Source organism: Oryza sativa, chromosome 4 (genome assembly GCF_034140825.1).
Source record: "Oryza sativa Japonica Group chromosome 4, ASM3414082v1".
Lineage (NCBI taxonomy): Eukaryota > Viridiplantae > Streptophyta > Magnoliopsida > Poales > Poaceae > Oryza > Oryza sativa.
Window position 1 is genome coordinate 33,242,804 of NC_089038.1, and position 22,794 is coordinate 33,265,597.

General features: G+C 40.9%; 4 protein-coding genes and 1 non-coding gene across 7 annotated transcripts; 2 read left to right on the plus strand and 3 right to left on the minus strand.

Annotated features, from left to right (window-relative positions):
• Positions 1–83: 83 nt before the first annotated feature.
• Positions 84–3,896, minus strand: LOC4337177 (glutamyl-tRNA(Gln) amidotransferase subunit A, chloroplastic/mitochondrial). The gene is made up of 10 exons (XM_066309492.1): positions 3,260–3,896; positions 2,629–2,940; positions 1,886–2,065; positions 1,695–1,789; positions 1,535–1,610; positions 1,282–1,359; positions 1,078–1,171; positions 947–996; positions 607–720; positions 84–455 (listed from the first exon to the last, which is right to left on the minus strand). The coding sequence occupies exons 1-10, from the start codon at positions 3,806–3,808 to the stop codon at positions 372–374; spliced, it is 1,632 nt and encodes a 543-aa protein (XP_066165589.1). The 5' UTR covers positions 3,809–3,896; the 3' UTR covers positions 84–371.
• Positions 3,897–5,378: 1,482 nt separating this feature from the next.
• LOC4337178 (beta-ketoacyl-[acyl-carrier-protein] synthase III A, chloroplastic) lies at positions 5,379–10,546 on the plus strand. Its single transcript, XM_015781604.2, has 8 exons — positions 5,379–5,940; positions 6,790–6,938; positions 7,500–7,636; positions 8,902–9,004; positions 9,105–9,223; positions 9,426–9,490; positions 9,570–9,786; positions 9,857–10,546. The coding sequence occupies exons 1-8, from the start codon at positions 5,726–5,728 to the stop codon at positions 10,076–10,078; spliced, it is 1,227 nt and encodes a 408-aa protein (XP_015637090.2). The 5' UTR covers positions 5,379–5,725; the 3' UTR covers positions 10,079–10,546.
• Positions 10,547–10,920: 374 nt separating this feature from the next.
• On the minus strand, positions 10,921–15,010 carry LOC4337180 (1-aminocyclopropane-1-carboxylate oxidase). Its single transcript, XM_015779807.3, has 3 exons — positions 14,491–15,010; positions 12,615–12,936; positions 10,921–11,509 (listed from the first exon to the last, which is right to left on the minus strand). The coding sequence occupies exons 1-3, from the start codon at positions 14,883–14,885 to the stop codon at positions 11,246–11,248; spliced, it is 981 nt and encodes a 326-aa protein (XP_015635293.1). The 5' UTR covers positions 14,886–15,010; the 3' UTR covers positions 10,921–11,245.
• On the minus strand, positions 11,068–11,141 carry TRNAE-UUC (transfer RNA glutamic acid (anticodon UUC)). The gene has a single exon. It is a non-coding gene; the product is annotated as a tRNA-Glu (tRNA).
• Positions 15,011–16,548: 1,538 nt separating the features above from the next.
• On the plus strand, positions 16,549–22,789 carry LOC4337181 (probable cyclic nucleotide-gated ion channel 6). 3 transcript variants are annotated; one of them, XM_015780399.3, is made up of 10 exons: positions 16,549–16,718; positions 16,885–17,000; positions 17,239–17,389; positions 17,688–17,777; positions 18,633–19,215; positions 19,356–19,568; positions 20,029–20,318; positions 21,346–21,457; positions 21,539–21,775; positions 21,859–22,789. In XM_015780399.3, exons 4-10 carry the CDS (start codon positions 17,719–17,721, stop codon positions 22,537–22,539), a joined length of 2,175 nt encoding a protein of 724 aa, XP_015635885.1. In that variant the 5' UTR covers positions 16,549–16,718; positions 16,885–17,000; positions 17,239–17,389; positions 17,688–17,718; the 3' UTR covers positions 22,540–22,789. The 3 variants fall into 3 exon arrangements, with proteins under 3 accessions (XP_015635885.1, XP_015635888.1, XP_015635886.1); XM_015780402.3 differs by having other exon boundaries at positions 16,885–16,977; XM_015780400.3 differs by lacking the exon at positions 16,885–17,000.
• Positions 22,790–22,794: the final 5 nt, after the last annotated feature.

The window sequence follows — 22,794 nt, forward strand, 5'->3', positions numbered from 1 at the left end:
AAACACGTGTGGTACATCTGAAACACACCACACTGAAAAACTATCCATCTGCGCAAAACCCAAGACGTTGAGACAACATGAAGTCACGACTCACGAACAGTTCCCTGTCCCTCCCTCTACTATTATTATCCAATATATAGAGGGAAAAAACATAATTAATATGAACCAATTTTGGCCGCGTGTGTGCTGTTTCCAGATGGGCCATCACATGGTCTCAATTCTAAACAACTATTACACGAGAGAACCCAATCAATTATACAAGCATTTAACAAATTGTCTCGGTCAATATACAACATGAAAAGAATCTTGTCTTGAATAGAAAGGGCCTCGAAGCCATGAACAAGGCAGAGATGATTGATGGCGCATTGCAGCTAACTCTCTGCCAGCAATGGTGGGACAAAACTGTAATTCTGGAGCGTTTGCTCAAAGATATGCCCTATTCTCAGCAAATTCCCCTAGTGAAACAGAAATAAAACAGATCATTGGTGGATTTTCAAATAGAAGAAAATTGCTAGAAAAATACAAGAATGAGAAAATAAACTGCCAAGCATGGAACAAGTGATATTGGTGCGCCAGCATTCAAGATCAACAATAGCATTTTATTACCTCACTGAAGGGGGATCCAATCATCTGAAGTCCAACTGGGAGCCCCGCAGATCCACCCTCAACAAATCCACAAGGCACAACCAATGCAGGGAGACCAGCCAAATTAACATTCACCTGCATCAGTCATTAGACTACCACTCCTTAAGATTCTCCTACTGCAGAACGTTTGACATCACTTGTGACCATGAGATTATCTACTAGAGGTTAGTAGTTTTACCAACATGTACCAAATTTTGCAAGAACTAGGAAGTTGCAGAATGCAGCAGACAATGGATTACTTTGGAGCAAACCCAAAAGTAGCTGTAAATCTAAACAAGAGAAATATGCTAAGGATTGTTACCGTCATGGTATCTCCTGCATACATAGCTAATGGATCATTTATCTTTTCACCTGCCAAAATTTATTGAGTTGTCAATCCTGAAGGAAAGCAGTGAAGGAATCATACAATAAATAATCATATTATTAGCATACCTATCTTGTAAGCTGCTGATGGCGCAGCAGGTGAAACAAGAATATCGTATCTTTCCAGAGCTTCTTTGAAGCTTTTCTTAACCAGTGTCCTTACCTACTACAGTGAACGTGATTATTATTTTTTTTTTGGTTGCACAAATGCCTGCTGAGATGTAAAAATTATCAAAATGCAAAGTGCATAGGATGCTACTGTCTTATCATTACCTGTTGTGCTCGTTTGTAGTATGCATCATAGTATCCAGCAGATAAAGCATAAGTTCCCATCAAAATTCTCATTTTGACCTGAAAAATAATCAGAACAATGTTAGATTGTTTGTTTTCTCATGCAAATTACCAGCAAACGATTTGCGGTCCATGTGATGCACAAAAAACTTGCCGTATTGGTTATAGATAGCTAAGTTAGTCATGATAAGTTCCAATAATAAGAGATGGAGGTTGGTGGGAGTTGATGGACTACCTCGTGACCCAGACCGTTAGCCCGGGAACCTCCATAAAGTTCATTCAAGTCATCGCCTGAAACCTGCCTCCCATACCTGTAAACGATACCTGGAAAATATAAATATTTCTAACTTTAAGAATACAGGGAAAATGATGAGATTAAAGTACAGAAATATCACCTGATACCATCATAACGTGATAGATTAGAAGAGGCTTCAGATGAAGCCAGTATGTAATATGCGGGTAGGCCAAGAGAAAATGAAGGCAGAGAAACCTGAGAAGTAGAACAGCATAAATATTTTAATTTTTCAACAACTCAGTGTGAAACAAGAAATAACGTACTTTTTAGTGTAAGAGAAGAGTAACAAACCTCTTCCACCACTGATCCCAATTGTTCCAAGTGAGAAGCAGCATCCTTGATTGATGATATGACTCCAGTTTCTACACCCTCACCAAGAGTTTCTTGAATAATTCCAATTCTCATACCATTTAATGGTTTTGATTCTAGCAAATCTAGTGGGACCAACTCTGATTTATAGTCTGAAACATCCTATAGAAGCAACCAAAAAAAAACAGATTCAGCAAGCCTACGCATTCTGTCTTCTAGCTCCAAATCCAATTGCACATGTGTAAATCTTAAGGTGACCAAAATCATGGTAAGATAATGGAACAAAACTGTAAACCTACCATATTTTTTATATGCAATGTATTAAATCAGAACTTTATAAGATGGAGATGGACAACAGTTAGTTTCTCTTTGCCAAATCAATGTTAAGATTGTTAACCACAAATTTATTACAAGATTGCCATCAGTATCACACCACAACACACTAATGTCAGGATTTATGGGAATGATCAGACATCAAGATAATCAGTCACAGAAAGATAGTTGTCAATGCAACATAGGATCTTGCTGGGCAAGTTTTTGTTTCTGATATCTACATTGCTTAGAAGCTGAGATAAATGTTTTTTAGCCCTAGCTATTAAACTGGAGTATAGATGCCTAAGGATCACTAGATTTCAATTCTGTAACAGTTGAAACAGACAAAAAACATATCAGAATTAAAAAGGTAAAGGAAAAATGTAAGACAAGGATATGTTTCAGTTCCATACATGAGAGCTACTAGTTGAATCCATTTTGTCATGGCCAGCAATTACTGACAAGATTGTCGCAGTGTCAACAACTGATGAACCAAAGCATCCCACAACATCTAGTGATGAAGCATAAGCCATGAGGCCGAAACGAGAAACCCGGCCATAGGTTGGCTTTAACCCTACCACACCACAAAATGATGCTGGCTGTCTCACACTTCCACCTGTATCACTCCCTAAGGATACCACACATTGTCTAGCAGAGACCGCAGAAGCAGAACCACCTGAGGATCCCCCAGGCACACGTGAATCGTCCCAAGGGTTTGTTGTGACCTGCATATACCACCATTAATACCAGTCAGATCACCCCATATCTACACTTTGCTTCAAGCATTATAATGCTTTGTTATCATGTTATGCAACGGTTAAAACCATAGGTGAAGCACTTGCTAAGAAAATACTCCTATGCTACAAGAAGCCAACCAGCGATATGAACTGAGTTTCACACTGATAAGTCCAAATATACAATATCTGTGTTTGATTTCATTGGACTTCACTAACAAATATAAACACATTTTTGCTGTTCTAGATTACAAACTTTAACGAATTCTGACTAGAAAGATACAATGAACTGGTCTTAGTGTATCCAAACCTGAAACCCGGAGCCCTCTGTAGTGCTCCCCATGCCGAACTCGTCTAGGTTAGTCTTCCCCACAACAATGGCGCCCGCCTCACGAAGCCGCCGCACCGCAGTGGCATCGTACGCCGGCTGGTAACCGTCCAGTATTCGCGACCCACCTGTGGAGGGCATATTGGCGGTGCAGAGGTTGTCCTTCACGCCGACGAGCACCCCGGCCAGAGGCCCCACCGCATCCAGCCCCTCGGTGGCAATCCTCCGGTCGAGCTCCTCCGCCTCCCGCTCGGCGGCGGCGTCCGCCACGTGGATGAAGCTGCGCACGCTCGGCTCGGTGCGGCGGAGGCGGGAGAGGTATTCCGCGGTGATCTCCGCCGCGGTCCTCTCGCCGGAGAGGAGCGACTCGCGGATGGAGAGGATGGAGGAGGGGGCGTGGGCCGCCGCGGCCGCCACCGTCTTGGCGGGAGCGGACGGGAGGGAGGAGACGGCGGTGAAGCAGCGGAGGTGGGGAGAAGGGAGGCGTCGGTGGGACAGGAGGAGGCGCTGGGCCTGGAGAGGCGGCGGCATGGCGGCGGCCGGAGGGGAGGCTCTCCGGCGAACGCCGCCGCGCGTGAGTGTGGGGGTTCGGGGTTTTGGGGCGCAGCAGATGAGGCGTGGAGAGGGGAAGGAGGTGTGCATTCGGGCTTGGAGATTGGATTGGGGTAGACGGAATGGATCGTTCGATTGAGGACACGTGTCCCTGTGACGATTGGTGGCCGCACGATCGGAATTGGCGGCCCTTCTGTACTCGAAAAAAAAAGGGACTGCAGCTCCAAGACCATTTCTGCAAAATTTGAGAACGTTTTGTTCCAAAGAGAGCTTAAAAGTTAAAACTAGTTTGTTTTCACATTAGAAACTCATCACATGCGTAAAAAATATATTTAAATGTCTAAATTCACTGTTCTAGATGTACAGTTATTCAATGTTGTAGCTTGTAATTGTCAGTATCGTATAAAAAATAATGATTTGCACCTCTTTTATAAACATATTATTGTTCTAGATATAACTACGTAGTTAAAGAAATGTATTGTTAACCCCACAAAAAAGGTATTGTTAAAAAATATGGAGGCACATTTTTTTTACTTAATTTTAGTTACTCTTTTCTCTATGTTACATCTCATATTTAATCATACCTTTATCTCTCATAATTCATATTTCAAGAACGTAATCAATTTTGTTTATCCTAATTCTCTTATATCTCGTGTATTAGAAAAACTATACTGTAGGTATTAAAATTTAGGACATAAAACGAAACAACTGTTCTTCTTAAAAAATATGACTAAAAGATATAGCCAATAAGAAAATATACCATTACTTATAACCTATAACCCAAATAGTCTAAGATTTCATGAGTTAGTAACACTAAGTATTTTTAAATATAAAATATTTTTAAAATCCTGAAAATGTTTGTCAATAAGCAATGGCTATAGTCAATGATCAAGGAATCAATTCAAATGTGACGGTGCAAAATTATCAATCACAAGCACAAGTAGTCAATCACTGACCTAGAAAATCACATGACATAGCCCCTAGCATTGTAGCTACCATATTATCATCGTGGACTCGTGGGTCGTTTAGAACCTAAATGCATAATAGACAAACCATACGTAAGGGTTAAGACGGTACCATATTAGCACATATGCACATATATATAACTATAATCAATAGAACAATTACTAATTAAATTATGTACGTACTAATAATGTAGGCTTAGAAAAATAGTGCTACTAATGTACTATATTTAACTTTATAAAGAAGAGAATAAACGTACATCTACATCTCATACATCCACATATAGATCAGCTATGTTAAAAGAACATATGTATATATACCATAAAATTTTATGGAATTTTATGTAACAATATCATGTCTACTGCTAACATATTTTTATTCTCAGTCGACGCAGTAACCAAAAAAAAAAAAAGAACGCCTCACGGTCACAATCTCACATTTCTCATCGCGCAGGCAAGTCATGACTGGGAAGAAGAAAAGAAACCACGGTGAAGCACGCAACGCCCCCTGAGGTTGAACGTGCCCGAAGGCGAAACCGAACACCTGAGCCAACCCAGCCCCTAGATTGTGTCATCAGTCATCACCCACATCGCTCGCGCTCCCATTAAAAAACCCCCTCCCCCCTCCTCCGGGCGGAGCTCCCGAAGCTCGCCCCCCACCACCCCCTCGCGCGCGGCCCCCACCCACCCCACCCTCGCAGACATCACCGCCGCCCACCGTTCCCATCGCCGCCGCCGTCCTCTCCCCCGCCCGCGCCTATATCATCTTCTCCCCCCCACCCTCGCGTACAGCAACGCATGCCCCCCCTCCTCCCCTCCCCTCCCGCTCGCCGCCATTGACCGAGTGATTCGCTGCCTCGCTCGCGAACTCCTACCCCGCCCGAGCCCGAGCCCAGGCCGCGGCCGCCGCGAGATCTCCGGCTGCTTTTCAGGTATGGTCGCCGCCTCCGGCCTCGCGCCGCCGCGGCTGGCGGTCTCCTGCCCGCGTGCGGCGGGGCGCGGCTGCGGCGGACACCACCGGGTTGGCTTCCTCCGATCCGCTCCCGTGGCGTTGGCGGGGCCCGCGGCCGCGCAGCTCCGGTGCTGCGCCTCCACCGTCGACGACGGCGTCGTCTCCGCCGCGGCGGCCCCCAAGCCCCGCCTCCCCAGGTAAACCCCCGCGGTGCCTCTGTGCCGGTGTGCCCCACGCGTGGGCGCGTGGCTCGTGGTCCAGTGGTTAAGCACTTTGGCTGCGAGATGTGGCTGGTTGTGTAAAAGTTAAAGAGATCCTACAGTCCGTTCACCTCGCGCAGAAGGTACCATTTGCGTGTTGTTCGATCGCGAACGGTGTTACCATTAATGTGATTTTTGTGCGTACTGCGGGGCTTTCCCCTGGTTTCTGTAAGAATGGTGCGATTTTTCAGTTGGCATGCTGTTGATTTAGCCTGGGTTTTGACTTAAATCACGCATGCTGCTCAATGTGCTTTGGTTGTTCAGTGGTAGAGGGTTTTAGGTGGGAAATTTGCCGTTGCCTGTGATGATTGTTCATTTATTAGGTTGGTCGGATCGGAGTGCCACCGGGACTTTCCTTATAATCTTGTACTAGGGGTTTATGTGGGCTTCTTATTGTCGAAATGCACTAGTTTTATGTAGTCAGATTGCTATAACTGCTCAGAATCTCTGATATTTTGATACTCCATTGAGATATTTTGATACCCCATTGCTGATGTGAATTTGCCTCAACTCGTTTATTGTTACTATGTGTGACCGGAATAGGCCGTTTCCGTGTATAGCGGAAGAATGGTACCTCATGGTTCCTCTTATTATAGACCAGCATTGTCATTAAATGTGGTGGCAAATGATGCAGTTGATGTACCTTTCACTGTATTGCAGCACTATTGCTATGGTTGGTCCAACAGCACTGGTTGGACTTACTCGTTGATCTGCACTTTTTTTGTTAAGGAGTCTAAATTATTTTCGACTGTGGAATGAACTCATAAAATTAATGGGAACCTGTAGGGTCGTCGGTATGGGTTCAAAACTCATTGGATGCGGATCGGCCACTCCATCGCTTAGCGTTTCAAATGATGACCTTTCTAAAATAGTTGAAACATCAGATGAATGGATCGCAGCACGGACTGGGATTCGGAATAGGCGAGTTCTTTCAGGTACTTCTAGTTCACCTTATTCCATCGAGTTTCATGACAAGTTAGTTTCATTAGCGTCAGTTGTGCCTCCTCTATGTGGATGCATAATAAATATTTGTGGCACATCATCATAGTTGATTGGTACATCACACCACCATTGATGATTGAAGTATTTTTACATCGTGGACTTGTTGATTCTATGAAGAATGTTGATAGATTATAGATGAACATATGTTCTGCTACAAGGCATTTTTGTGTCTATGGTCTAGGCTTAACAGCATCATTCAGATACCATGGCTCACAGACTATGTACGAAGATAGATAAGAGTGAATTTTGATAATTTGCTGTTACCAAAGTAAAACTCCAGTAAACATGTATCTTGTTACTGTTCCAAGATTGTATATAAACAGCGTGGCACTTTTCACATATTTATTCTAGTTATCTTTAATACAATAGATGTGAACCACACCATTGAAAGTTGGTCTTTTGTGTTGTGAACGTATTATGATCAATAGCTATTCAGGTGTGCAGCGTGCTTCATTTGTTTATTCTCAGGAGTAATTTATAGTTTTCATGTTTAGGAAATGAGACACTGCGCGAGCTTTCAGTACAGGCAGCAAAAAAAGCTCTTGAGATGGCTCAAGTAAATGCTGATGATGTTGACCTTGTTCTCCTTTGCACGTCTACCCCAGATGATCTGTTTGGAGGTGCTGCTCAGGTATGGCTAGAAATATGCATTAGCATTGTACTATATTGTAGTAGTTATCGTTCACATGTTTTCTTACTACTACTTACTAAAAATATTAAGAGAAAGTAATTATCTCTCAACCTAATATATGTCTTCAAAGATCAGAATTGCATGACATTCCCAATTGCAAGTAAGAATATTAGTATGTTAGATGTAAATTATGTTATGTTCTGTAAAGTAATGATATTGGCCCCAATCCCATGGACCATGGTCTTGTGTGTATTTACTTCTTAATTAGTTTTACATGTATGCCACCTGTGGGTATTGTGCGAGTTACTGCTTATTCCTGGTTTTGATTAAAGTCATCTCATTCTTGATAATCTACATCTGTTTGTATTTTAATGTATAGCATAACTAGAGTGGAATGGGGTTTTCTTTAGCGTTAGGTTTATTCAATGAATTGTTGTTCAACTCCAGTTGCTAGTATATATTTCATGTTGGAGATTGACACTTTTATATTTACTCCCTGACCACTAGTTTTTCTATTATGAGTCTTTTTATCCTTAGGAGACATTGAGTGGTAGAGGTATATTCTACTGTTAATCACGATGTATGTACTCCCAAGGAATAGGACCATAAAAATATCTCCTGTTACACTCCCATCTGTTGACTTGTTTTCTCTGTTTTAGACAAACATCTTAAATTTTGACCTCTAATATGTAACAAACAATTGAGATTGATCATGTGAAATGGTAGCATAGAAGTTTTTTTGTGGGAAAGATTCAAAATATTATTAAATTTATACATAGCTATTAAAATGTTACGACAACAAGGTGTTGGAGATCACGATAGTATCCAAAACATCATATATTCTTGAATAGAGGAGTATTATGTTGTTATACATGAAGGTAAGTATATATTACGAAAGTGTGTTTCATATTATATCCTGCAATACACACTTGACCAATCTCGATAATTTTTGACATACTGATGGTCAAACTAAAATGTTTGGTTGCACATTTGTATTACTTCCTATATGTAGCATCAGATGGAGTAGCTATAAAATAATATATACACAATAACACAATGAATCCGGTCTTTGTATCTTTCTTATTTCCTTCTATGTTTTCTTGCCTGTTTAGTATTTTAATCGCTTTGAACTACATCTACCAGTAAAACTATAAATTCCCATCATAAATGTATATTGATTTATTAACTTGACTGCTCTCTTATGTTCTTTTAAAAAAAGATGTGCACAATTTTGCATTAAAAACATCTGGTAAAAATATAAACAGGTGCTGGCGGAGGTGGGATGCGCAAATGCATTTGGCTTTGATATCACTGCTGCATGTAGTGGGTTTATTATTGGTTTAATTACGGCTACTCGTTTTATCAAAGGTAACTCTTTTTTTTTTCCTTGTGAGGATTGTTGGCTATCAAACACTCACAGGAGGTTGTTGTTGTCACCTTGTTCGATTAATATATGACAATTTCGTAGGTGGAGGCATCCGGAATATTCTAGTAATTGGTGCCGATGCTCTTTCACAATTTGTGGATTGGACAGACAGAGGTACATGCATCCTCTTTGGTGATGCTGCTGGTGCTGTTTTGGTTCAGGTATTTGTTACTTTTGCTGAAATATCGATATGCTTTCCACTATCCACCAAATTATTACTCCGTACTAAGTATGAGCGTCCCATGCTTAAGTTGGTTTTCATAGACCATTGTTGGGCAAACATGATAATTTATATATTGCAACTGTATAGTGGTACGCATTGTACACAATCTTTTGCAAGTTATTTAATTCACAGTTTTTCAGGCATGCAGTGCTGATGAAGATGGCTTGCTAGGTTTTTGCGTTCAAAGTGATGGCAACGGACAAAAGTGTGACTTCTTTTAATATTTAACTGAGATCACATTTCTGCTACCATGTCTTATTAATTTCTCTGTTTACCTATTTTAGGCACTTAAATTGTGTCTCGTCGCATGTTGAGTCTATCCTGTCGAAGACCAATGGTGTCCCTAGCTTCCCACCTAAAAAGGCAACCTTCTCCAACATTGAAATGAATGGAAAGGAGGTTTTTCGCTTTGCTGTGCGATGTGTGCCACAATCTATTGAGAAGGCATTGGAAGAGGCTGGTTTACCTGCTTCCAGTATTGATTGGTTGTTGCTGCATCAAGTGAGTATCTTTATATCGATGAATTTACTTTGACCGGAAGCATCAATCTAATTGACCTGCCATTTTACAGGCTAATCAGCGGATTATTGATGCTGCTGCCAGTAGGTTGGATATCCCATCTGACAAAGTTATTTCAAATCTTGCTAATTACGGAAACACCAGTGCGGCCTCAATTCCATTAGCATTAGATGAGGCTGTTCGAGCTGGCAAGGTGAAGGCAGGCGATGTTATTGCAGCATCAGGTTTTGGTGCTGGACTTACATGGGGTTCAGCTATTGTCAAATGGTGCTAATCATTCCGCGCGGTAAACATTTGCAACAACCAAACACCGTTCCGAGATTTCATGTACGTGGCCTAGGTTTAAGTCTTCCAGGGTCATTTGCCCTTTCCCTGTCCGACATTGTTTTTTGGGTTAAATCTCCGTCATTTTGCTTGCACATGAAACAGTGGTGCGTCCTTATTCATATATTCCTTTGGCTCGTTACACAGCTTGGCTGTCAGTGTGGTAACAAGTCTGGATTGTACTACTAGCTCTTTGTAGTTCAAGCGATGCGTAGAAATATTTAAATCCGGGATTGAACTTAGCTGGCCTTGAGGGAATATTAATATTGTAAAGTTACTGGGCCTTCTTAACAGGGTGCGCCCTGAAAAATTTTAATTGAACTGTGGTCAGCGTTCTGGCACTGATAATAAGCATGTAAGAAAGTGATGGATGTTTGTTGTAGGTCAATCCTGAATGAATGCTTCTTATTTGTTTGGAGTTTGTTGCTTTCACTTGTTACACTCTAGAACATTTTCTCTTCAATATTTGTTACTTTTGACGTTACAGTTCTCTCTCTCCTGTTATTACCGGCATTTCAGTATAAGCCCTTTCAGTTCTATCGTAGTGTAATTGTGTAAACATGGTATTGCCAAGAAGTTGAACTTTCCGTTAAATGTTCTATCATAGTGTAAACATGGTAGATAACTCTGTACAATCTCTTTACAATTTTCTTTTGTAATTTAATATAGTAACTGTTTCACGTAAACAAAAGAAGTTTGAACTTTCAGTTTTATCACTGTGTAAAACGTATTGCCAAGAAGTTGAACTGTTAAAGGGAGACAAAAGAATTGGCTACGCTGATAAAGATGATGAGATGAAATGTGACCGGCGGAAATTGGATCATGTAGTCAAGACAAAAACAAAGAAAGTTGAACTGTTTAAGGGATACAGATACAGAAGAATTTGATCATGCAGTCAAGACAAATGAAGCAAGGAAAAAAAAACACTGAAAAAAATGATTCCATTGCCGGGATTTGAACCCGGGTCGCCTGGGTGAAAGCCAGGTATCCTAACCGGACTAGACGACAATGGAAATGTGATACTATTAGGTAGCATAATAATTTACTAATATTGATGATGAATCTACTTTCAACGCATCAGTGGCCTGGCCTTATTTCTTTTTGTGACACTTGAGACTTAGATCGCGTAGTGGGTGATGTGAACGACGTCCTCGGGCCTTGACGGCGGGTGGGTCTTGTTCCTCATCCGCAGCTGCTGGTACTCGCTGTACAGGAACCTCCTGTACCGCGGCGCCTCCCCGATCTTCTCCGTGTACTCCGGCAGCGGCTCAACCCATCTGTCGCCGTGAACGTTGAAGAAGAAGACCAGCGAGTGCCTGTGCACCGCCGGCTTCCTCACCACCCGGTGCGTCGCGCTCTTCATCTTGCCGTTGGTCAGCACCTTAACAATCATATCAGTAGACAAATGAACGGCAACATCACTCTCAAACCACTACTAGAGAAACCATCTTTAATCGGTTGCCTAAAAACAACAATAGTCCCGGTTGCTTAAAACACCGAGAGTAAAAATCATTTTTAGTCCCGGTTTAAAAGTGCAATGATCTTTAGTCCCGATTAATGTTACCAACCGGGATTAAAGATCATCTTTTGTACCGGTTTATTCATTAGCACGACGTGGCAGGTCTCCTAGTATTTTTAATCCCGGTTGGTATAAACAACCGGGACTAAAGATCAGATTTTTAGTCCCGGTTGTTTATACCAACCAGGACTACAAATCAGTTTCCCACGTTATTTCAACCGAGACTAAAAATAGACATTTTTAGTCCCGGATTCGTAGTCCCGGTTAGAAAACCAGAACTATAGGGGGTTCCCAACCTTGGGACTAAAAAGCGATTCTCCAGCAGTGAACTAACAGTGCATAAATAAAAGAGTGACTAGCAATGTGAGCCACCTTTGCTGCCAAAGTTTTATTTTAAGACATCCATATATCCAGAACTAGGTAATTTTGCTATTGTTCTAGTTTGGATCATCCCAAGTAAGTTTTTTTAGTGCACATCAATAATCCCAAATACATTGGTTTCGACACATGACAAACTCTGCATGCCATATCTTTACCATAAGCTTATACAAAGCTAAAAAAGAGAGTTGGATGATCCACACTGTAAAACTAATAAAATTACCTAGGCTGTGTTTGGAACTACCGGTTCCCAGCTCATCCGCCTCATTTTCCACGCGCATGCTTTTCAAACTGCTAAACGGTGTGTGTTTTTTTTAAAAAAAAGTTTTGATACGAAAGTTGCTTAAAAAAATCATATTGATCTATTTTTTTAAAAAAAATAGCTAATACTTAATTAATCACGCGCTAATAGACTGCTCCGCTTTCCGTATGCACAGTGTGTGTTGGGAACCTATGGTTTCAAACACTGTTTAAAATTTTAAAAAATCGGTTTAAGTAAGGTTTAAAATAAAACTTTGACAGTAAAATGTGATCCAAATTACTACTCATTCTATATAAAACTTTGAATATAGTAGTGTTGTGCAGTCACCTGTATGACGTCGCCGATGTTGACGATGATGCTGCCCTCGACGGGGTCGACGGGGACCCAGGCGCCATCCTTGAGGACCTCGAGGCCGCCAACGCCGTCCTGGAGAACGAAGGTGATGCAGTTGCCGTCCTCGTGCTCGCTGACGCCGTTGTTCTCCTCCGCCGTCGCCGGGGAGTAGCGCAGCGCCGCAATGAAGTCGAAGCTGCGGTCGCCGTTGTACTCCTTGAGGAAGCCCGGCGGGAGGCCCATGCACTTGTTCAGGATCTCCTGGATGAGCACGCCCAGCTCCGTGAGCTTGCCGTACAACTCATATAATGCCTCCCTGATGAACAGTTTCTTTTAGAAATGATGACGAAAACGACGGATCTTTTAGGTAGAAAGCAACAATTTTCAGGGAGATGTATTCTAATCTTTTGGGTATACGTCCAACCATTTTTTAATATTAACTAAATACTACCTCTGTTTCATATTATAAGACTTTCTAGCATTGCTCATATTCATATATATGTTAATAATGAATCTAGACATATATGTGTGCCTAGATTCATTAACATCTATATGAATATGGACAATGCTAGAAAGTCTTATAACATGAAACGGAGGGAGTAGTTATAAAAAAATATTTTAATATATATCCCTATCCCTACTATTATAAAAATTAAAGATATTTTTACCGGCACTTTTGGTACGTTATCTGTGTATGTGCATGAGTCGGTTTCTTAGTTCGTTCGCTTTTAGAAATATAGATCCGTATTTGAATCAGGTTTGAAGTTCATTTGTTTTTGGAAATATATAACGATAAGAAATCTATTTAAAAAAAAACTCACATGCAAACTTGACATGATTTTCTAGACAAATATATATATATATCCAAACGAATTCTCACAGTGAATAATAATAAGATTAAAATAGGCTGGCATTTTTTCTAGTATATGTTAATCCTATCTTATTATAAAGTTATCCCCCACTAACTCATTAAGCTTAACATAAAAAGATGCCACATCATAATCCATTAACAAGATGCCACATCATCATCCACTAATTAATATAATGCCACATCATCATCCACTAACGATCATCACATTTAAACATCATGCAAACATGCTATATCTTTATAGTTTTTATAATTTAAGAGATTTTCAAATACAAACATGTTAAATTATCATCCAACATAATTCACATAATGTTTCAATGTATATCTTTATTATGTTTTATGATATCATATATACTTATATACTCTCTCCGTTTCACAATGTTAGCCATTTTAGCATTTCCCACATTCATATTGATGTTAATGAATCTAGACATATATATCTATCTAGATTCATTAACATCAATATGAATGTGAAAAATGTTAGAATGACTTACATTGTGAAACGGATGAAGTAGTTCATCCTCACTTAGTTAGTGCTTAAATGATTATTTTATGGTCTAAATTATCTTTCTCTTTTTTCCTCTAATTAAGTCATATCACATCAATTGTTTTTAGCCTTTAGATGATTAATTTACGGTCCAAACTATCTCCCTACTTTTCTTCTTCCATAAAGTCATACCACCTTACTTTTTACGTTTGAATCACCATTCTACATACTATTTAAATTTAAATTATCATAAACCACATTAATTTACTTAATCTGGTGTTATCTAACTATCTTACATGTTTTTTTTTGTTATCATACTAAATTTCCACAGCAATGCGCGGGATTTTACCTAGTATGTAATATATCAACGCACAAACTGTATCTTGTTAATTTCTTTTTTAAAAAATATAACTATTTATTTGGTATGTAAGAAATGGGTGGATGATCAACTAATCTTTAAAAGAGTTTCTCATAACTTCAGGCGAGTTATTGCAGTTTTGAGTTCTTGATGTGACCTGAATCCTGATGGCTCATCGGGGTACAGATTGAAGCCGAGCTGAGGGTCAAAGGCCAGCAGGTACTCGTTCTTGTCAGCGGAGTGCGCCGGCTGCCGCGCGTAGCCGGCAGGGAGGGGCGCCTCGGAGCCCTCGACCGGCCGGGCCTTGGCCTTCTCCTCGTCCGGCAGCGCGAAGAACGCGGCCGACAGCTCGAGCGCGCGCGCCATCAACTCGGCCGGCACGCCGTGGTTGACGGCGCGGAAGAACCCGTAGTCCCGGCACGCCTCGCGCACGGCACCGGTGGCGCTGGCGCTGGCGCGGGCGACGCCGCCCTCGTCGTCGCCGGTGGCCAAGAACGGCGCCAGGTCCACGACGGGGAGCGCGCCCGCGCCGACGTTGTTGGTAGCTGCCATGGCTCTGTGCAAGCTTTACTCTGATCTTCGCGATTTATGGAAGCGAGCAGTCGAGCAGAGGATCTTTTAGGGAGAGACTCGGAGATGCCGGTGATAGACAGTCCAGTCGCGATGTCTCTATCCGCGATAGAGAGGGACAAAACAACAGCGAAGAAGACGAGAGTGATCCTGATGCAATTGGCAAATTGGCAAATTTCTTTCTAAGGGAACCGACCAATGGTTAGTACTACTACCACGTACTACAGTGCGGCGGCTGCTCCTTAATGTGCAAATGACCAATCAACCTGTTTGAGGAGTGTTCAAAAAAAAAAAAAAAGCTGTTCGAGGAGGAACTGCTGCTTGTGGAGTGCGAACAGCTAAGATGAACTTCGCTGTTGCAGATTTCGAAAGCCGTATTTTTTGAAGTGGTACATTCCACTATATGAATTTTGTGGAATGCAAACTAGTATGGTAAGTTCACCTTACGTCTCTTTTGTTAGAGTCTAGATTAAATCGTGTCCATTAACCATAAAATTAGGTACAACATATTTCTCATCATCTCATGTTGTAATACTAGTGTTAACGCGATTTTTTTTGCGGGGAGTGTTAACGAGATCTTAAAATAATATTAAGACTTGTTTTAGCTGACGTCACTCTAGCTTAAAAAAAAAAGATGGACCTTATACGCCAGTGAAACATGCTTCCCTTATTCCTTCACTACCTCGTATGTGGGCCTTATCGTTTTTCCTTACCATAAAATCGTTACGGAGGACGGTGACTTAAGTCAACACACATCGCGTAGATGTCACATTAGAAGAAACCGGCCTCAATACTATCGCATGACTATATTTACACTTGTTTTGAAAGATAAAGAACGTGTTATACCGGGTATTGCTAGTGGGCGGGTGATCGCTTCCCTCTCCTCCTAGCGATCACCCGCCCCTCCCCCCTAAATACTCCTCTTTCATCTCTCTTTTTTACTTTTCTATTACATCATAAATTTCAAAAAAAAAGTAAAAGAAAATTAGGGGAAAAAAATCTAATACTCTCATTCATGTGCACAGACTTTGTACCGTAAACTTTGCACGTATAAACTTTGTGTATAGAAATATTTATATATAAAATATTTGAATCTGAATTTGAATTTGAATCGAGTATATAAACTTTTAACTTATAAACATTCGCTCTACAAATTTTAGGTGGATAAACTTAAGATGTGTAAACTTTAGGTGTATAAACTTACTACAAGAGGAAAATATGAAATATTTGAATTTAAATTTGAACCTGAATCGGGTATATAAACTTTTGACTTATAAACATTCGCTTCACAAATTTTAGGTGGATAAACTTTAGATGTGTAAATTTTAGATGTATAAACTTACTAAAAGAGGAAAAGAAAAAAAAGATCACTGGCAGCGATCGATCGCCCGTTAGCCTTCTCGCGTTGTATCCGGTTGAGGGAAGTGATTAAAGTTCAACCCTAGCCCCCCAGGTCCCTCAAGGGGATTCCAACAGGCCGCGACGCATTGTCTCTTCTCGGGCCAACCGCCCTCTACCTATCTGCACGGTTGGGCCTTGTCCCGTCGACGCTTCTCTTGAAAGTCGGCCCAAGTCCAACACAGCAGGCGGAGCCAGGACGAGACGAGAGGCGACACCGCGACAGACAGACGAGGCCTCGTTCGTTGACTGCCTCTCGTCTCGCCTCGTCTTCCCCGTGCGAGCGGCTGCCTACCTCCCCTTCTCGCTGCGCCCCCAACTTGCCGCGAAGCAGCGGTTGCTCCCCTCTCGTGCTCGCCGCCGGCTTGGCCCCGTCTCGCCTCGGCCGCCCATCCGCGCCTCCTCCGCGGGTCGCAGGTGAGCCAGCAACCTGCCATCGTCACCATCATCTCCCCCGTCCTCAATTTCTCGTGTTTTTTTGGGGATAGCTCGTGTCAGAATTGGTGGTAGTTGCTTCGATCTGCTTGTTGTGCGTGCTCGCGTTCGGGGAGTCTTGATCCGTGAACTTCCTCTGCGCGTGTAGATCTGGATCAATTGGGACGGAGGGGGAGGACGCGCGCGAGGCGGGTGGACGCGGCTTCCGCTACTTTCATTTTTCCTTTGCTAGTGAAAGGAGGTTTAGTTTCTAACTTTCCATTGGTACGGAGACTATAGCTTGGTGATCATGCATATTTATATATGTTTGCTTGTATAGCAGGTCGCTCGAGTTTGCTATATTTAGTTCTTGTTCGTATGGTTTCCTAATTTTAGTTTTACCACTCCGACGGTTGTGAGTTGTGACTGCACGATGCTTACACAACAATCCCCTGTACCATGTGCGTGTTTTTCTTTTGCTTCTGCTTATACTGATTCTGCGTATCTGCTCAATTTGGATCAGGGTATCACGCTTGGACCAAGGGCGGCTTCTCACAGCATGACTTAAAGTGGAAATGAATGCACATTTCATAAATGATTGCTTGATTTGCAGTTCTTGGAGCTGTGCACTATTATTTTGTCCAATTCCAGTACATTTGATTCTTGTTTGACAGGTATTGCTGCTTCCACTTATGCCTTTTTTATAAGTTACAACCTGTGAAAGATATCATGTACTTCAACATATATCTTTGTGCAATTAAATCCAAGCATTCACTTATACAGAAATTCGTGGAGTCAATCTAAACTATTTCTACTTCACCATTGACCCTTCTACTGTCATGTTAAATTCTATGAGTTACCTTTCAATATTCTCTTAGGTGGTTCTGCCAATAGTTTTGTGTATATAATCATATTTACATTAGCTATCACAATTAAACTATTTTGTTGATAATACTTTGGCACATTTAACAGGACTTGCTTTGTGCAACCTTCCTGTGCGACAATGTTTGATTCTGCGCACAAAGCTCAATACATCGACGGACAAAGAGAAATGTTTAAGAGGTTCTTTCATTTACCTTAAAAGCAGTTTTCCTATGTTTGAACACCTTATACAAATGTTATCTTGTCACTTTCCAGTAGTTTTTGTCCTTTCTCCTGTATAAAACGGAAATCTTTTGTTGTAAAACTAACTTTGTTACGTCCACAGCATAATCACGAGTGAGCCCAAGCCTCAGCCAAAGAGTCGAACTCGAGCTCCAAATGAGCATGTCTCTACATAACTTTTATTGTTTATTTGATAAATTAGTAGATCAAATACACATTAGTGTGTACCAACAGCAGTTCCGCACAATGAATTAGCATGTATTGGCATCATATTATCTTAGTCCCTTTTCTTCTCTTTTATTAATGTAATTAACTAGAAATCAATTTTGCTTACCAAGAGATTATCCATAAAATATACATTATACTGTTCATGAGCCAAACACGGTAGCCAAGATTGAAGTCAAGCCAAACGTTTCTACTTGGAAGCTCGAAGATTACATAGGCTCGTTTTGAGCTTGTGTTGAGCTCGAGCCTAGGCAGTCATGCTCGGCTCGTTGACGGCCCTATTATGTGTCTTTGTTTACCATTCTTCGCATACATATTTTCTTAGGTTGTATAGGTAGTACTTCGGTTTTTTCTGTCAGGGTTGCCTAATCTTGTGTTTCTTGAACAAAAACACCAAATCTAACCCGAGAATTGCCCAGTGCATTTAAGTGCTCCTTTGGTCCTTCCTGCTAGAATGGTTCAGTGTAAAAGGACAGTTTCATGTTTCTATCAAATGTTATATGTTTGACAATTATTACTGTGTGTACAACATTGCTGTTCTTGTTTTACTGTTGTGATTTTCTTAATCATATCCAAATAATTCTGCAGATTGGATGAGTCAAGCCCTAGGTCATCTGTACCTTCTGAAGTGGGAGGGAGGAGCACCCTGAAGTTTAGCATGCCTAGTTTTGGTTATGATTCATTTAATCCCGTAAGATCTTTCTTGTCAGGGGTGAGAAAGGGTTCTGGAAGACTTAAATCACTTCGGCAATCACTTACATCTGGTGCTCCTAAGACAGCTTTTGCGGAAGATCTTAAATCTTTTAAGAAGACTATATTTGATCCCCAGGAAAAGTTTCTCTTTCAAATGAATTGGTTTTGCTTCCTATCATGTGTTTTTGCTGTTGCCGTGGATCCACTATTTTTCTTCCTACCCATTATCGACGGCGACGACAAGTCCAGTTGCATTGGTATTGATAAAAAATTGGCAGTGACATCAACAATAATACGAACAATTCTGGATCTGGTCTATCTTATACGTGTATTTCTTCAATTTCGCACTGCTTATGTTGCTCCATCTTCTCGAGTGTTTGGAACTGGTGAGCTTGTGATTGATCCAATGAGGATTGCTATTCGGTACTTAAAGAGTTATTTTGTAATGGACTTCTTTGCTTTGCTACCACTTCCACAGGTACATTCCTTCATTGTTTGTATCACAACTTGTAGTATCATATGCATATGCTTTTGTTAGATATGATTTGTATTACTCTACTTCATTGTTTTAAGCATTTCTTTTCCTGTTTTCTTTGAACTATCTTTCTTAATCAACAGATTGTTGTTTGGAGATATCTCCATACTTTGGATGGTCCAGATGTACCGTCAACAAAAAATGCATTGGTTTGGGTTGTATTGTTTCAATATATTCCAAGGTTGCTACGGATTTTCCCTGTGACCAAAGATTTGAAAAGGACGGCTGGTGTTTTCATTGAAACTGCTTGGCTTGGTGCTGCTTACTATCTTCTATGGTTTATGCTGGCTGGTCATGTAAGTGCTTGTATGTATCTTCAGCTGTTAGTGTCTTCATCTGGAGGGCATTATCAAAATGTTATTTTATTTTCCTTCTTTTACGATATGATGAGAACCTGGACTATTAACAGAGTTGATTTCTGACTTCTCCATTGTTTGCGGATCTTGTATTCTTGTCTTGGACTTGTAGCATTGAATAGTACTCTTCGAAATTTTCTATATTTGTTAGATTAAAAACAAATACACTCTGTGCCTATTTATTTAGAAATTTTGTATTTCTTCATGCTACCAAGTTTAGATACTTTTCGCCGGTTATTGTTGCCAACAGTATTTTTATTAAAAAAATTTGCAGCATTGTTCATTAACATTATCTTTTTTTTTTAACACAGGAGGTTCATTAACATTATCTCGTAGAATGTTGTAGAGAATCACATTTCCCTGACATATTGTACCTTTTCATTTAAACTTTGTGGTGCAGAATGTTGGTACTTTGTGGTATTTTTTGACCATAGAGCGGGAAGATTCTTGCTGGCGCTCGAACTGTCATAGCAATGATGGCTGTAATAAAAGCTACCTGTACTGTAGTGATAATCATACTGGCAACTATACCAGTTGGCTTAGTAAGAGAACAGAACTTCTCAGTGCATGCAGTACTAATTCTTTCCAATTTGGTATTTTTGAACAAGCGCTGGTGTCTGGAATACTTCGTCCAGGAAATTTTATCTCTAAAATCTGCTATTGCTTCTGGTGGGGGCTACAAAATCTAAGGTAATGGAGAATACTTGATCTATCTGATGACTGTTGTATGAGAAATATCTCGTGATGCAGAATGCTTATTTATGAAATGCAAGGCTTTGCTGGCCTTAGTGTGTGTAAATTCCATTATTCACCACTTTCTAAACTCTAAAGGGACAAAAATATACCAAGGATGCTGTTGCTGTGTTCTGCAACATTTCATTTTATGCATCACGCCGATTCTGATAAACTGGAACTGGAGTATTGCGAGGGAATTAGGGCTAGCATGATAAGTCCATTGACTACCTATCCAACCGTAGTGGAATCAGTGCCACTGAGCACATCAAATGATTGTGCGCTGTGTTGGATGGCGTGGCATACAGAGAATGAATAGATATAATTTTAATTTGAGCATGATAGGTGATTGTGTTCTTTTTAAAACAACAAAAATATTCACATGGGTTAGAGCTAAATTGTTAACTAGGTCTTGTACAAGCCGTATTATTAGTAATAAGGCTGATACTTTAAATTTAGTCTATTTGCACCTTAGTGCTTTAAACTAAATTTATTGATTTTAATGACTAATTTTTTTCGTTCCTAAATTTCTACCAATCCAAGCTGCCTAGTAATAGTAGCAGTAGCAGTAGTTGGCAGTTTCCCACATTCCTGGTAACCAATGGGGGCAAGCTTGAGGAGGAACATAGGTCTAGGAACTGGGACCTTTTTTTTTTTTTGGTATCTAAATATGTGTTCTAGAGTTAGTCATTTTGTTTGTACTCCCTTGACACATGATCTTAGAACCGGTGAAACTTGTTTAGGTTTTATGGACGGTGGACCTTTAAAGCTTCAATATACATTTTTTATTTTTCTCATGAAATTAATTTTGTGATGTGTAACATACCACAGAAATTGGTGATAAAATTGTACCTCCCAAGATTGTGTCAGTATTCAAACGATCAATTTCTGAAGCCAAAGTCTTATATGTCTATATGGCTATGTCGATATCTGATATTTATTGTCCATCATTCTTATGACTAACTTCCGTTTCCATTTTCATCAGTACCCTTGGTCAAGGGCTTCAAACAAGCATATATCCTGGAGAGGTGTTATTCTCTATCGCAATATGTGTTATTGGGCTAATTCTTTTTGCTCTCCTCATCGGCAACATGCAGGTGAGTGAAATGGTACTAAAATGCGCTACTTAATTATTTTCTGTCCTTTTTCTTTGGTTTATTCTGAATATTTTTTTCCAGACCTACCTTCAATCAGTTGCTATACGGCTTGAAGAGATGAGAGTTAAGAAACGTGATGCTGAGCAGTGGATGCATCATCGTTCACTGCCTCCTCAAATAAGAGAGCGAGTAAGGAGATATGAACGCTATAGGTGGTTGGAGACCAGAGGAGTAGATGAAGAAAATTTGGTTCAAACCCTTCCAAAAGACCTTCGGAGGGACATTAAGCGCCATCTCTGTTTGGGTTTAGTGAAAAGGGTTAGATATATCTGTGTCCAAGTATCTTTAAGCCTTTCAGCAATTTTGTGCTGATAAATAGCATTGTCCTTTTTTGCTTGTAGGTACCTTTGTTTGAGAATATGGACGAAAGATTGCTGGATGCAATATGTGAGAGGTTAAGGCCTACACTATACACTGAAAATGAATACATTTTGAGAGAAGGCGATCCTGTGGATGAGATGCATTTCATCCTCCATGGCTGCTTGGAGAGTGAGACCACCGATGGGGGCCGAAGTGGATTCTTTAACAAGGTCCAGTTAAAGGAGGGCGCTTTCTGCGGTGATGAGCTGCTCACATGGGCATTGGATCCTAAATCTGCTGCTAACTTCCCAGCTTCAACTAGGACAGTGAAAGCTCTTACTGAGGTTGAGGCATTTGCGTTGTGTGCTGAGGAGCTGAAATTTGTGGCCAGTCAGTTCAGGAGGCTCCACAGTAGGCAAGTTCAGCACACGTTCCGGTTCTATTCCCAGCACTGGAGGACATGGGCGGCCTGTTTCATTCAAGCGGCATGGCGCCGCTATTACAAGAGGAAGATGGCCGAGCAGCATCGCAAGGAAGAAGAGGCTGCAAACCGGCAAAGCAGCAGCAGCCACCACCCTAGCCTCGCAGCAACCATCTACGCATCTCGCTTTGCAGCTAATGCACTCCGAGGAGTTCACAGGCTCAGAAGCAGGGCCAGCCCGACAATTGTGAGATTGCCAAAGCCTCCAGAACCAGATTTTGCCGTCGATGAAGCTGACTAACAAGAAGAAACACACTGAAATTGCATGTATTAAGTTGTGGATTGGAGGCATCATGTAGATTATGTACAAAATTCAAAAACAGCCAGCAGAGTTTTTGCTTGTAAAAGCCCTGTAAGTTTGTAACCACGCAAGAACCATCACGGAGTACATGTACTTTAGTCTTGCACTGCTAAATCCCATCTATAGCATACAGAAATTAAGCAGAAGTTCCTTTCGGAAAAAAGAAAAAGAAGTTATGCAGAAGTTTAAATCCTC

Bases quoted from the DNA above. Each gene is read 5' to 3' on its own strand.
- LOC4337178 (XM_015781604.2), top strand. From the start codon at position 5,726: ATGGTCGCCGCCTCCGGCCTCGCGCCGCCGCGGCTGGCGGTCTCCTGC. The intron at 6,939-7,499 runs GTACTTCTAGTT...TTTCATGTTTAG, and splicing joins GAATAGGCGAGTTCTTTCAG to GAAATGAGACACTGCGCGAG. The intron at 9,787-9,856 runs GTGAGTATCTTT...GCCATTTTACAG, and splicing joins ATTGGTTGTTGCTGCATCAA to GCTAATCAGCGGATTATTGA.
- LOC4337177 (XM_066309492.1), bottom strand. From the start codon at position 3,808: ATGCCGCCGCCTCTCCAGGCCCAGCGCCTCCTCCTGTCCCACCGACGC. The intron at 1,790-1,885 runs GTTTGTTACTCT...TCTACTTCTCAG, and splicing joins TGGGATCAGTGGTGGAAGAG to GTTTCTCTGCCTTCATTTTC. The intron at 997-1,077 runs GTATGCTAATAA...AAATTTTGGCAG, and splicing joins ATCAGCAGCTTACAAGATAG to GTGAAAAGATAAATGATCCA.
- LOC4337181 (XM_015780399.3), top strand. From the start codon at position 17,719: ATGTTTGATTCTGCGCACAAAGCTCAATACATCGACGGACAAAGAGAA. The intron at 20,319-21,345 runs GTAATGGAGAAT...CATTTTCATCAG, and splicing joins TGGGGGCTACAAAATCTAAG to TACCCTTGGTCAAGGGCTTC. The intron at 21,458-21,538 runs GTGAGTGAAATG...ATTTTTTTCCAG, and splicing joins TCCTCATCGGCAACATGCAG to ACCTACCTTCAATCAGTTGC.
- LOC4337180 (XM_015779807.3), bottom strand. From the start codon at position 14,885: ATGGCAGCTACCAACAACGTCGGCGCGGGCGCGCTCCCCGTCGTGGAC. The intron at 12,937-14,490 runs GTCACATCAAGA...ACTGTTCATCAG, and splicing joins GATGAGCCATCAGGATTCAG to GGAGGCATTATATGAGTTGT. The intron at 11,510-12,614 runs GTGACTGCACAA...ATGATTGTTAAG, and splicing joins ACATCGGCGACGTCATACAG to GTGCTGACCAACGGCAAGAT.